We start from the raw sequence: 14,211 nt of genomic DNA on the forward strand, positions 1-14,211 counted from the left end.
ATGTCCATTTCTTATTCTGTCCCTTACAAAGGAAATCTACTAGATAAAAAAAGAAAGCAAAGCAAGTTACACTTAGGACCACTTTGTCCGAACTTGTTCAAGCAGGGGTGTTTAAAGATAAATCTTGAATATAACACTGTGTGTTAATTATACTGGAATTTAAAAAAAAATTATTACACTTGATCTTAGCCAAAAGGCCAAGAAACAATGGAATCAAAAAAAAATTAAAGATAAACCTTGGCTCCTAGTCAGGATTTTAGATGCAGAAAAAACGTGGAGTAGGTTTCATTTACAGTGACATTGCTGTCCACCTTTTGTGAAATGAACCAAGGCTTAAAAATCAGCGAGCTTCTCTTCTTAATTTATGCCAGTGTATTTCAGGTCCAGGTCGGTTTGCTTTAACTTAGGGCCATTATCACTTTCCAGAGAGTGTCAGTGACCATGTGTCAGGGAAATAGAATACACAGAGATTGCAAAAACATTTTCCAAGATGTAAATGTTTTAAAAACTTCGAGTTCATATTTTGACTACTTTGTGGATTTAAGGAGGGCCTCCTTAGGGCACATACCATATACATCTATATACATTTATAGCATGTTTTAATGAGTTTTTTTTTCCACATGAGTCATTTTCCCATTATATATATGCACACACGCACACACATGGGCACACACACTGTTTTTCGTTCTAAAAACACAGAATGAGTTAGGTTCTTTCAATAAGTCTGTTACTCGTTACATGTGTAAAATTAACCATGTTCATGCTGAGACTCCAATATAAACCAAGGCTCTCAGTACTACACACAGTGTAGTCTCTACTATAAGTAATCTCAGATTTACAGGATTTTACTATCAGAGGGCGGTTACAATGCCTTTTAAGTTCTGTAAAGTTCACTGTTTTCCAACTCCAGCTCTCATTCTGGCATGCCCTGGCAAGGACTTGACAAAAATCAGCAACCAAGGGCCAGAGCTCATTATAGAACCTGTGTCCTAATATGAGCCACTCATACACTCAGTTATGTTACAAGTGACTTTCCGAGATAGCACTGTGACTACCCAGTTTCTAAACTCATCATAACATCCACAATATAAAATATTCCAATTTGTGGGGAGAAATAAACTAAGTTTCAATAAATCCACCAGTAAAATCATTTCATGATATCTGCACAGAAACTTCAACATTGAAAAAGCAATTTAGAAGCACCTCCCCAGTCTCCCCCAATCACAGAACAGAACTACCATGGACTCAAGAGAAAACATGTTTGACTAGAGTAAATCATTTGTCAGGTGAATACATTAAAAGCAAATTTAAATTTCACACTTGGGTCTGGAGACATAAACAGTATGGAAAATGACGGAATATTTAAGGCATGAACCACCCTTTCTAATTTAACTTATGGCCTACTAATAAATACTTCCTTGAACATGTGCTTCACACATCATAAAATTTATGAACATGCTACATGCTGGCTTTCAAGGAACTGTTTGTACAAGATTTCCTTTTCGGGGTTAGGCATCACATTCCTGGATCTTGAGTTGTATTTCAAAAAAGGAAAAGACACAAAGAAGCTCTTTGGTTAAAGATTCCTGAGTGCAGCATCCTGGGTTGCAATGTGTTATTTTGAGTTTAGAACCTTCCGTCCACCTGCACTGAACTGTTCTTGGCTCTGAAATACCAAGTCTCATGTGCTTCAGATCAGCCAATCACTTACTGTCTCTTCCAGTGAATACTTAGCAGGGCCCAGACAAAGCCAAAATCTGACCCTTGTAGAGGAAACGTACCTGGGTGTAAATAGGGCTTTGAGTCTCTTCCCTGGGCTAAGGCGATCCTGCCTCTCTGGATATTCTTTAACTTCTTGTCTAGTGAATTTGACATGTCTCAAGAATCTGATCACTGCTCTCTCTTAGACTGAGATCTTCCAGAAGCTGACCTGAGATGAGGATCTGAATGCAAGCCATGTATTAAGGAGGGATCCCTGGGAGAACTAATAGGAGGTGGGGAAGTAAGACAGGGAAGGAAGCCTCTGGAAATCATTTTAATGACTGGTTAAATGAACCACTGGGCCTTATGGCAATACTGTAGACTATACTTCAGGGTTGTCCCACCCAGGGCAAGGAAGCTGGGGTGCACATGCCACCCATGCCTACCTTTCTTTGGCCGCTTCTCTAGGCACTTGTGGAGACCAAGGCAGAGAAACCCCTTCAGCCGAGTGGCAGTCTGTGCTAGAAAGTGGCTGGCATGCATGGGAAGAGTACTGCAGGGCTGTGGGGGCGGTGGGGGGAGGGGGCACGGCCAGCCTCTGTAATGCCCTCCTTTAGGGTCTATAAGACTGAGCTAGATGGCTATCTTCTGTGGTCCCCCGGCACTGAAACACACCTCAGCCTCAGCGCTTGCCACATTGTGCTGAAATGATCTTGCACTTTTTCAACACATACTTGTGGAAAGCCTTGCTATTCAAAAGAGATCACATTCGTGAATAAAAATGATGTGATCACACATCTGTTTTGTGAAGGGAAAAATGAATAAGCAAGGAAGCAAACAAGTAAATACATAAGAATGAACATTGTAGCAAGTGCTCTGGAGGTAACAAATGGGGTGCCTCTGCAAACAATTATTGGGAGCCAGATGGGGAACATATTTACACATCGCAGTTAAGAACTATCTAGCTAAAGAGACACTACTGAAGCCAGACGCCAGTGGGTGAGAGAAGGCAAAGACGCAAAGGGCAGGGAGAAGAGTGTCTCGGCAGAGAGACAGTAGGAAGAGGGAGAATCTCTCATCTTGTTGGGGGAGCTCAAAGTTTCTAGGGCTAGAACCCAGGCAAAGAGGAGGGTAGCAGATGAAGTGTAAAAGTTAACAAGGGTCGGTCAGGCAGGATTTATCTCTCTTTCTTCCACTAGATTACAAGTTCCTTGCAAGGGACGGAGAGCATATCACATATCTTTAATTCCTCACCTCTACTGCCCCCTTCTCCCTCCACCCTCCAGCATAGAGCCCAAGGCTGGCAAGCAGTAGATTTCCAGAAAACTAGTATGTCTGTATCCTAAACAAATCTTCGCTTATTTTCTAATGGGGACTAGAGACTGGAGGCACACCCTGAAAGATGAGATTGTGTCTGAACACTCTTTAGTATTTTAAAAGATGGAGAAATCTATAAAACCTTTTCCCTAGGTGATAATCCCACCAAACTCAAAAAGTCTCCCCAAGGATGTATAAAACACACTTCTACACAAGTTTATGTTGCTTGAAATGAAATGAAATTTTTGGACTATTAGGTACTTGGTATATTCTATATGCTCAGCCCTATGACAACAGTGACCTTCTTGTTGGAGAATCCAAGAACACACGATAAAACAAGGCAGGGACATGAAAAGGCAGGGTGTGGTGAGTTCTTGAAAACGGAGAGCTAACATTTATGGAGCACTTAGGATTCTAGGTGCTCTTCTGAGCACCTAATATGGATTAATTCATGTAATCCTCACAACAACCACGTAACAGAGGTCCTAGTATTGTTCCCATTTTATAAATTAGGAGACAGGCCTAGGATCTTAGATAATTTGTGTAGAATCACACAGCTAGTGCTCGTCAGAGCTGGGAAACCACACAAATAATTTGATTACAGTTTACAGAAAAAAAGCATATGTTGAAGGAAAACAATCACGTAAGGTGTCAGAAAGGGAGACGATTATCTCAGACTTCCTTAGAGTTTCAGGGCAAATAGAAAATTCAGTTTTACCTTCTGTTCTTGCTGTGACTGTCCCCTAGGATATCCATGTAAAGGTTATGGAAAACCCTCTTGGTCACTTTCAATTATGTACACTGCACACATCTTCCTATGGAGCAGCCCTTATTGGTTCCAGAAAGCTCCAGTTTTCATAAGCTTCCTCCTTATGCTAAGATACAATCTACCTCTGTCACCTTTCTTTTAGGCCCTAATTCTGTGCTCCATAATCCCATAGAATATGACAGTCTTGGAGATGCATATAAGCACAGCAACTGTGCTGTTTTTCTTTCTAAGTCCAAATAGCCTTTTTATTCCCCATGTTTTTCATGTCTTATGGCTTCCAATCCCTGCCCTAGGCTCTCTGCTCTTCATTGTATGATGTGTTCAAGTCTGCTGATACTCTCTAACAGCAATGATGTCTTGAACCAGACATAATACTATAGATGTGGTCTGGCCCATGCCTGCATGGTAGGCTCACTACCACATTTTCGTTCATGCAACCTAAACCTAATTAATCTTTTTTGGCTGTCTCAACTCTGTTGACTCAGATTAACTTTTCAATCAGTGAAAATGTATAAAAATTGTCTATCAGTCACGTCGTCATTTCTGAAGGTAGTTCATTGAGAATGTGTGAAGCATGTGTGGAGATGGGGATGCAGGTCCAATTTGATTGTGTCACACATTGTGTCAAAGTTAATAACTCAAGGTTTGAGGGTGACAGATCTGGATTCAAACCTGAATTCTGATACTTCCCATCTGCAAGAACGTCAGAAAGTGATACACTCTCACAGTTCAGTTACTTCATTCAGAAAATACAGGATGAAAATGACTTTCAGGGTTGTTATGAAATTTAAATGATACGCTACCTGTAAGCAATTTAACACAGCATACCTGATTAAATCTGCATGTGAACCGGAGCAGCTGGACATGACTGAAGGAAAACACACCATGATAACTGATCTTATTGCATGTCTACTAATGTCTGCTTAATTCTCTCTTACCAGCTGACCATTTCTCACATTCTCTGTCCTCAAACCTTCCACCTCCTCCTCCTCCTTATACTCAGCTGACAGCTTTGCCTCTTATTTCCGTGGAAAAATAGAAGGACTCAGAAGGGAACTTCTATACATTTCCTCCACCACATCCACCAACCTGCCTGTGTCCATGTCCTTCCTTATGGCACTTGATGTGCTGTAGATGTACTTGTAAATTTATATATATTATATATGGTGTGTGCATATATATATGTATATATTTTTAATTTATTGATCTCTTTCTCTAATAGAATGTAAACTCCCTATAGATAGAGTCTTTCTGTTTTGTTCACCACCTCATCCCCAACACCTAGAAGACTGCCTGTTCTAGCACATAGAAGACACTTAAATATTTGCTGAATAAATTCACAGTGCATGGTAGGTACTCAATAAATGACACCTTTACTAATATTAGTTATTCCTCAGACTGGGGAAGACAGTCAAACACACAATGACCATTCAGGGCAATAATTGCATTGACACAGAGACAGAAGCCCACACAAATCGCAGCAACCACCTAGAAGAGGTGAGAGTGATAGAATGGTATTTAATAGAGCAGATACTCTTTAGTCAAATCTTGGCTTCGCTATGTATTGTCTCTTTGATTTTGGACTACTTACTTAATTTTTATCATGTGTAAAATAGTTATAATGTAATGCTATTATGAGGTTGTTGCTAGGATTAAATAGAGCAATAAATATTAGGTGCTGAGCTCAGTGCCTGACATAGAGCAATGCTTTTAAAATGTGAAGAAGAAGATTGGCGAAGGAGTAGGAGAAGAGGTGGAAGAAGAAGAGTGTGAATGACATGGTAGTTCAGACAGAGATTGGTGGTGGAGGTAATAAGATGTGGATGGATTCTAGATTATTTTGCTAATAGGGCTAGTAGATTTTGTTGATACACTGGATGTGTAGTAAAAGAGATAAAGAGGAGTCAAGGATGATCCTGCCGCCAGAGAGAAGGAATCGTATCAACTAAGATGGGAAAGAGTGGAACAGGATTCCCTAAAATCATCTGTTCCCATCAGGGGGGCTGTCTTTCCTCTGGTTTCCTCATTTTTTAAAAAAAAATTGCTCCAAACAAATCACTTTATAAATCCCCTTTTGGTTGTCCATTGTATATTTGGCTTGATGAATTTATTCTGGGCTAGAAACTTCTATTATGCTCTATTAAAGTTAGAGCTTAGAGACTCTGCACTTCCTTCTTGCATGAGCACACCATTCTCTTTCGATAGCTTCCCTTTATCTTTGTTACTGAGATTATCAGCTTTTATGTGATCATGAGCTTGTAGCTAGTTTGGGTCAGGGATTTTTTCATTGAAGTATTTAGCTTGTACGTGAAAAATATGTCAGCTGATGGTTGGTATACTCATCTGTAGCAATCCTTAGCTAATAGATAACACAGTCATTTTCCCCAGAGTTTGCTGATCACCCCAGTCTCAGCAAACATTTCTATATCCCTGATTGGAATTAGGTTCATAGTTGACCAGCCCTTTCACTGACTTCCTTAAATTTATTTAAATGAAACTATCTGCCAGGCAGGTGAAATTTTGGTCCAGACTTCAAGCCAGTGTCTGAGCGATTAAAATCCTTTTCATGGCGACAGTTCACCTCCAAGCCACTCTCATGTTTTTAGTCAGGAATAGAACATGATTATTCTCCACGTAAGGGGAACCCAAGCATAAGATATTGTCATGTCACTGTTGTTTATTTCTCCTTCTGTCCTTGCCCGAATACTCTTTGATATGCCTCTGCTCCTATGTTCATCTACGTTCATGGCTGTCTAAATTGGAGGAAAAAGGGAGCAAGTACTTTATCATTTACTCTTCACGTTCCAAAACTGAGAGGCACTGCCTTTTTTTACATATGGAGAAGGTGAGGTTCAGATCATTTATGAAACTAAGTCAAGTTCACAGAGCAGAGAGCCAAAGCCAGCTCTGCTGACTCCAAAGCCTGTTCTCATTCCATAACAAGTCTACATGTTCATGGAAGGGGCACCAGGCTGTGGGATGATTAGAAAGCTCCAGTGAAGACTTAGGACTTTATCATGCCACAGTGAGACAGCAGAGCAAAGGGGAAGAGAGATCAAGGTGGGCATCAGGAAGATTACCCTGCAGGGTTGTGCCAGGCGGGTGGGAACAGAGGCCATGTTATTTCAGTAATCTAGATATGAGATGATAAAAAGCTCCAGCTAAGTTGTTGGCAAGAGGGACAACCCATATAATCGTTTCTCCCTATAACCTGTTGAATATCAGTCTTTGGACAAGCAGGCCCTGTGCATAGAAGCCTGACAGCCAGTGGGAGTAAAGGAGAAAGAATTTCACTAATAGAATTCTGCATTTTTAATTTTAAGTTTAATTTTTTTTGTAAACTGATACACTGTTCAAGAACAGCTCAGGGCTGTTCTCTGGTTATTTATAGTGCTTTCGAGGGAGTGGTGTAAAGATGAAGTGAGTTTATACGTATAGTGCAACAGTGCTTTTTACCCAACCTGACACTACTTAAAGGTAATTAGGTGCTATCTCTATCATACAGATAAAGATTTTGGGGTATAGAAAAATAAGTTGCTCAAAATCGCAGACCTAACAAGGCCTAGGGTCAAGAGCACTCTGATTTTAGTGCTATATTGTTCTTTTGATTAAGAGCAAAGTTGCAGATTGAGAAGAATACAAAATTTTGAGAAAAATAATAAAGTTAGTGAATCCACTGAATGGAGTAGAGCTTAAATTATTTTTTTTAATTTGCTAAATTAGAAATTAGGCAAATCAACAGAATGTGTAAATAGCAACATCATTTGTTTTAACCTTTTTTTTCCCCTAAGGGATAGAAACATTGAAAAAAAATTAATCAATTTTTTTCCATGGGCACATTTGAAAGTTTGGGGTTGGAATTTTAAGGAAGAAATTTAAGTATAATGAAGATATCTATTATCCTGGAACTAAAGTTGTGTATTTCAATGCTCTGCCATCTTGAAGAAGCAAAGTGAAATCAGAAGTGAGAAGTAACAGTTTTTAAATCAGTCGTCCTCCATTTTTTTTTTTTTTTTTGACTGGTGAATCTCCTGGTGTGTAGGCCCTAGCAAAGATGACAGGTTAAATATATAACTCATGTGTAGGGTTGGTAAAAATGAAGTCAGCATATAAAGCAACCCAATTTTACTTCTTGAAATTGACACCATTTGGAATTTTCTAAATTTATAAATTCAAAATTTACAATCCAGCTGCCTTATGCTATAAAATTCATTCCCAGGCTGAAAGAAAAAGCAAGACTAGTTTGTGAGAAACAAGCTTTTCACTCATTGAAGAAAGCCCATTCTACTTTTATTCTCTTTGGGGGGGAAAAAATAAAAGAAAAGGAAAAGAAAGAAAAGAAAAGAAGAGAAAACAAAAGAAAAGAAAAAAATAAATATACTTTGGCATAATAACAGAAAATTACTTTTCTAAGAGTAAAAAACGTTAGTATATTTTCCTTAGTTTTGGATGTGGTAAATATACTGAGAAAATATGAAAAAGAAACATTCTGCAATAATTCTTCCTTAAGATACATTTGCTTTAGGTTCTCAAAAATATCCTCAGACTTTTTCAAGACTTTTAAAGACACCAGCTTTTCAAGGTCCTGTTTAGCATTAACATTGGATGATGCAACGATACTTTGTTTTATGAAGTTATTAAGAAATCATTTTTTAATTAAAAAATCATTTCTTAAAAAGAATTTAATTAATGTTTCTTATCTAAGAATTCTTAAAAGGAATAAAAGAAGATACATGCTTTTTTTTTCTTTTTCTTTCTGCATTTCTGTCATGTATCCAGTTGTAAAATAGACTTCTCTTTAATATTTATCTCTCAGAATGTGGTCATGTGTTTTCTTGCTGGAAGTACGGATGGAGATAAGAAAGCATGAAAGGAAGCGGATTTTACCTAAAGTTAGAAGTGATCCCAAACTAGGCAGATGAGTGTGGGAACGACCTCCAGGTCAGTGGCATCTGCTGCATAGAAGGCACTGCAGGACTCTTCTCAAGCTGTGAGTCTCCCACCTTGGGCTCACCGACAGGACAAGGGAGGCTCCATCCCATGTAGGGACGTTACACTCTTTAGCTATTATGCCCAGGTTTGTCAAGTACAACGCAGACATTGACTAATAAATGACAGGTAATTCAGAAAAAAATAGGGCACATTGGAAGACATCAATATGGCACAGAGGAAAAATGAAGCAAAATACACATCTGTCAACTCACAGACATTGAAGATACCTGTATTCATTTCATCAAAACCCCAAGGACATTTCTCTGGAACTCAGTAGGTCCATTTCAGATAGAATAGGCAAAACAGAACAGAGACTTGCTTCTTAAACACACGAAGACTTGGAGCTAATCTCCCACCTGTGCATCAGAGTGTGAGCCTGGATAATGGCAAGCAAGGGATGTTGACTAGGTCTTTCTTGGGAAGGCAATACATTTGGGTACATGACACGGTGGCTAGATTGTTCTGAGGCAGTGGGTTGTTTTGTTTTTGTTTTTTTAAAAGATTTCTTTATTTATCAGAGAGAAAGAGAGCACATGAGCCAGGGAAGGGGCAGAGGGAGAATCTCCAGCAGACTCCCGACTAAGCGAGGAACCCCACAGCCCCAAGACCACGGCCTGAGCCTGAAATCAAGAGTTGGACACTCAACCGACTAAGCCACCCAGGCTCCCCTGATGCAGCTGTTTTCACAGAGCTGTTCCAAAGCCATAAGGACCTGGCAGCCCTGATCCAGTTGGGGAACTCAGAGGCAGCCTGAAAAAAAATAAGCTCCCAGCCCTTTTTATAATTACCAAGTAATATATGAAGCAAATACCCTCACTCCATGCCTGACTTGCACTGCAGACTCCCACCTCTGGGGGTTCAAGAATGGGTGAAGTGTGGAGCAAGGCTTAGAGACATGGGTGAATTATCAGTTGGAGTTAGACATACTTATTGTGTTCATTACTTGCTAATTAAAAAAATAGTGATTTTTTGCTTTTTTTGACAAATTTCTGTAAACATAGCCTCTGCACCAGACCAACCCTGTTCTTCGTGCCATAATAAAAATTTTCATTTTCAAGGAAATGCATGGCAAGAAAGGGGGAACTCTGCTTCCCTCCCCCCACCCCTCTGCTATGTGAGAGGCACAGAAATTTTAGAGGGCCCTGACAGTTACATGAGAGTTTTGACTCCCTCTTGTGTCATGTGCTTCTTGAAACAAAAGAGGGGTTTATAGCTATGAAATGATGGGTGGTAATCCAATTAAATAGGCAGGTGAAGATTTGCTCTGCTATATCGAATTGAGGGGAAATGTTCTTTTCTGACTATGCAATGTTTTCAATCTCTGGACTGCTGAGAAAAGTGAGTAGACTGCTTCCATGGAAAAAAGATTTTCTTCAAATTACAATCTTTTAAACCTCAATTTGAAATAACAAATATTATTAAAGTCAGAGAATAGTATACAAATATTGTAGTACCAATTCAAAGAGAGAGGAAAATGAACATTCATTCTGACACTGAATGTTAATAAAAAGAACAAATATTTAGGTTCCTATATATAAGATCAAACTATATATGGATTTTTCCCATTTCAGTCCTATCAATTATATTTTGGGAATTTTGCATCTCAAAGTTAAGCACAAAAATGAGAGTATAATCATTCCAATTTGACATGGAAGCTAAAATATAATTACATTAATAAAATTCTTCATATTTCCAATGTTTTATTAGAGTTTCCAATTTTCATTCATATGTTTGGAAACATTTACATGCTAGGCTTCAACAGTCAGCTTTTAAATTGGTGGAGAATAGAGAACAAGGCCAGCAACCTCCTATCCTACAGGCCAATATTGTTTCTTTGAATACAAATTCTTCCCCATCATCTCTGCTACTTCCCTAGCTTATGTTCTCAATGCCTCTTGTAGGACTATTTCTAGGCCATGCTACGGTCACCCTCTTCCCTGTCCCACTCCCCACGTCAGCCCATCCAATACAGATGACCATTACCAAGAATTTCCAACACAGATCCGATCACTCCAATCTCTTTTGGAAAATAAATACAAACCAAGAACCAAAGGGACCTACTGGGGCAGGGGAGAATGCAACCAGAGAAAGAGGAAGCCAAGAAGATATTCACAAGCTTGTAAGCATTTGAGAAATTATATGCATCTGGTCAAAATCAGAACGATATAACTCTGAAGATGAAAAATGCATTCGAAAGAAACTAAAGCATCCTTCTTAAACTTATAAAGATATTGAACTCATTTCTTTGGTCCTATAGGAAGAGAATCAGCATGGAAAACAAATGGAAGGGAACATACCTGAGCTCTATGTTGAGAAAATGTCCTTGCCACAGGGTTTTGGACGGAGCTCCTTAGTAGGGCATGAAGTCGCTTCATGGTTTGGCCCCTTCCTTCTTCTCTGTTGCCTTAACAATTTTAACTTCACCGGTATTAAACAAATTGCAGTTTCCAAGCCTACCCTCCTATTTTATACATCCATGATTTTCTTCATGCCCTTTCCTCTGTTGAGAATTTCCTCACTATCTTTGCCTAACAAACTGTTTCTTCAAAATCCAGCTCACAGTATCACCTGGCTTCTGAAGATTATTTTCTTGTCTCTTCAGATTCCTTTCTCTTTGTTATAATTAACCTTCTCTGCATGCTTTCATGCACTTAAAATAAAATATTATACTTATTTGTTTTCATGGCTCGGGTCCCCCTCTTAGACATGATAAATGCTCGAGGACAGAATCTGTGTCTTTTTTTAACTTGGTATTTCCTTAGAATTTCTGGCACAAAATAGATGCCCAATATATGTGCAACTGAATAGAAATTTATGAGGGAATGACTATTATCCATGTCTTTCCTTCCAGCTGTGGCTGTCCATGGACAAGAGTCTTTTTCTGGCTGATCATCATATGTCTTTTCATTTTTGAGTTCGACAGCTAGTGTCAAGGGAAGATCAAGGAAAAGTGGTCTGCATCTTGATGCCAGATTTTAAGTTTTTCCTCACTCTAAGGAAAGAGCAGTAAAGGCAACGTGGCCACTGAGGACAAAAAACAAAATCCCTTCACAAATGTAACTGAGTTTGTTTGCATGTTCTGGAGTATAAATGTTTGAAAATATGCGACGGGAGGACAATAAGGTGTCAAATTCTGCAGGCAAAAAGCCATAGAAGCAATACTCCAAAAATGGCCTGTTGCTTTCTCCTTTACCCCACCAACTGCACAGCTTGAGAATATATTTTGAAAATCTGATCTTGTTTTAAACCATTAAAGTATTTTCCAGTGTCAAAATAGCAGCCAGGTCTCCTTATATTATTCATGACCGCAGCCTGTCCGTGTGACTGTTTTTTTCCACTACTTAACTGAGTGTAGTATCATTTCCCTTTTGCTACTGCCTGATAGTACTGAGAAATGTAAGCTATAAAACTGCATTCGTCAAGAAATATTAATGGAGGAGGGTGGCTGTATCTTTTTACAATGCTTAAAAGCTTAAGCTGTAATAATAAAAAGTTGGCTTTTGTTCCCTGAAGTAATCAAAAGAAGAACTTGAAGGAAATGAAAGCAAAATCCAACAGGATTACAAAATTAGGGCAGAGTTAAGGAAAAATATTTTGAGTACCAGAAGAAATCTAAAATAAATAAAAAATAATAATACATTCGTGAAACAGCTATTTGACCCAGACAGTTGCTACTCAGTTATGTAACTGGAGACTCCTTGAAGAATCTAACAGTACACTCTCTGGGGAAGGGCAGGATAAACATCTTCCCCTGGATGCCCATCTGGATTCCACCAGCTAGCTAGGTAAAGAAGAAAGTGGATTCCTGGCAGTTTAGACAGAAAGCACTAGAGCAAAACCTTGTCCGTTGTCAGAATGATGAGACTAAGGATATAGAGGAACCTAGTTCTTGACAACACGGCCTGTGCCTAAACGGGAAGAGGACAATATCATGCCTATCTGTTGATAACCATAGGACAAAGGGGAGCTGTGTGGTTCAAGCTAATTAATTAGTAACATCTCCATACCCAGGAAACTAGCATTTAAAACCACTGACTATACATGTTTGAGAATTTCAGATCTGAAAGGAGTAGGTGAAATCTCTATCTTGGTGTGTGACACAGAATCCTCAGAAGGGGTGTTCTAGAATTTAACAAGTCTGGTCCAGTATATCTGGTCAACAGTGGAAAAGAAAGTTCAGGGAGACTTGCCTTGTTAATGTGTGTGTAGAAGTCAAAATTCTGGTAAACACGTAAGAATCATGATATTTTTAGAATTTGCTTTTGACCCACATAGTCTTATGATACAAATGTTCAAGTTACACAGAGTCAATAATTAACTTTTTACCTGTATTAAGTATTTCTTTTATTCTGTCTCTCAGCTCAAGAATAGAGTCTTTTTCCACCAAATCCAACTACTGCAGATTTTCTGAACATTTTTGTAGTTACAGATTTTCTTGAGACCCATTAATCTCTCTCCACACAAACGTGCTATGCACACACATGCACACATGCACTCACACACACACTCCCCGTGCTCACTCAATGCCGCGTATACCATCCCATGGGGTTCGGGGATCACATAATTTTATTTGTGGATACCAGGTTAGGAATTCCTGCTTTGTTGATTTTGTGTTGTTGTGGCTTTAGATAAAATTAAGAAGTCCGCCTCATTCGCCCTACTCCTTTGCAGCGGTCACTTAGGGAGTATCTGGTGTGCCAGGATTCGTGGTAGATGACAAGGCTACAAGTTTGCTGCACTTTTTTCTCTTCCTGGCTCTTTAGAATGTCTAGAACTCCTCTATATTTCCTTTCATCTCTACCCAAATGATCCGTGTTGGTAAATCATTAAACATACCGCATAAATTACAATAAGGTTTTAACCAAAGCACAAGGGTTTGAATTTGCTTCTCTGAGCAAATTTCTTACCATACAAGTTTTAAAAGACATTGACGACCACGGCAAGGTTACCTGGCAAAAATAACTCTCTTTGGAGTTTTTCTCTGGCCTGCTGTGAAAAGCATCTTTTCTTCAGCCAGTCAGCTTCAAATTCGCTGTAATGCTCATTTGGCCACGTGATACAAACCTTGTAACACAGAAAGCAAATATCATATGTATATTTATATTATGTATATGTATAGTATGCGTCTATGTACTTTGGTTTATTATTGCTTTTTGTTTTGTTTTGTTTTTTGGTTTTGGGGTTTTTTAAAGATTTTATTTATTTATTTGATAGAGAGAGACACAGCAAGAGAGGGAATACAAGCAGGGGGAGTGGGAGAGGGAGAAGCAGGCTCCCCGCTGAGCAGGGAGCCCGATGCGGGACTCGATCCCAGGACCCTGGGACCATGACCTGAGCCGAAGGCAGACGCTTAACAGCTGGGCCACCCAGGCGCCCATAGTATTGCTCTGTTTTTGAATGTCAATCTAAGATATTCAGGGGATCCAATTAGC

The 14,211-nt window shown here is 39.1% G+C and overlaps 1 protein-coding gene, 1 long non-coding RNA gene and 1 pseudogene across 3 annotated transcripts in view; 1 reads left to right on the forward strand and 2 right to left on the reverse strand.

Moving 5' to 3' along the window:
- Window positions 1-14,211, forward strand: part of LOC145716169 (uncharacterized) — a 65,455-nt gene that overhangs the window by 41,977 nt on the left and 9,267 nt on the right. The gene's annotated exons all lie outside the window — the stretch shown is intronic.
- Window positions 1-14,211, reverse strand: part of BBOX1 (gamma-butyrobetaine hydroxylase 1) — a 60,730-nt gene that overhangs the window by 35,762 nt on the left and 10,757 nt on the right. For both annotated transcript variants that reach the window (XM_081798438.1, XM_081798439.1), the window contains exon 3: window positions 13,729-13,843. In XM_081798438.1, the coding sequence (XP_081654564.1) occupies window positions 13,729-13,843 (115 nt within the window). The remainder of the gene's footprint in view (window positions 1-13,728; window positions 13,844-14,211) is intronic.
- Window positions 62-209, reverse strand: LOC115940519 (U2 spliceosomal RNA; annotated as a pseudogene).

The sequence above is a fragment of the Leptonychotes weddellii genome, chromosome 11 (genome assembly GCF_054177405.1).
Source record: "Leptonychotes weddellii isolate Sample4059 chromosome 11, ASM5417740v2, whole genome shotgun sequence".
NCBI lineage: Eukaryota > Metazoa > Chordata > Mammalia > Carnivora > Phocidae > Leptonychotes > Leptonychotes weddellii.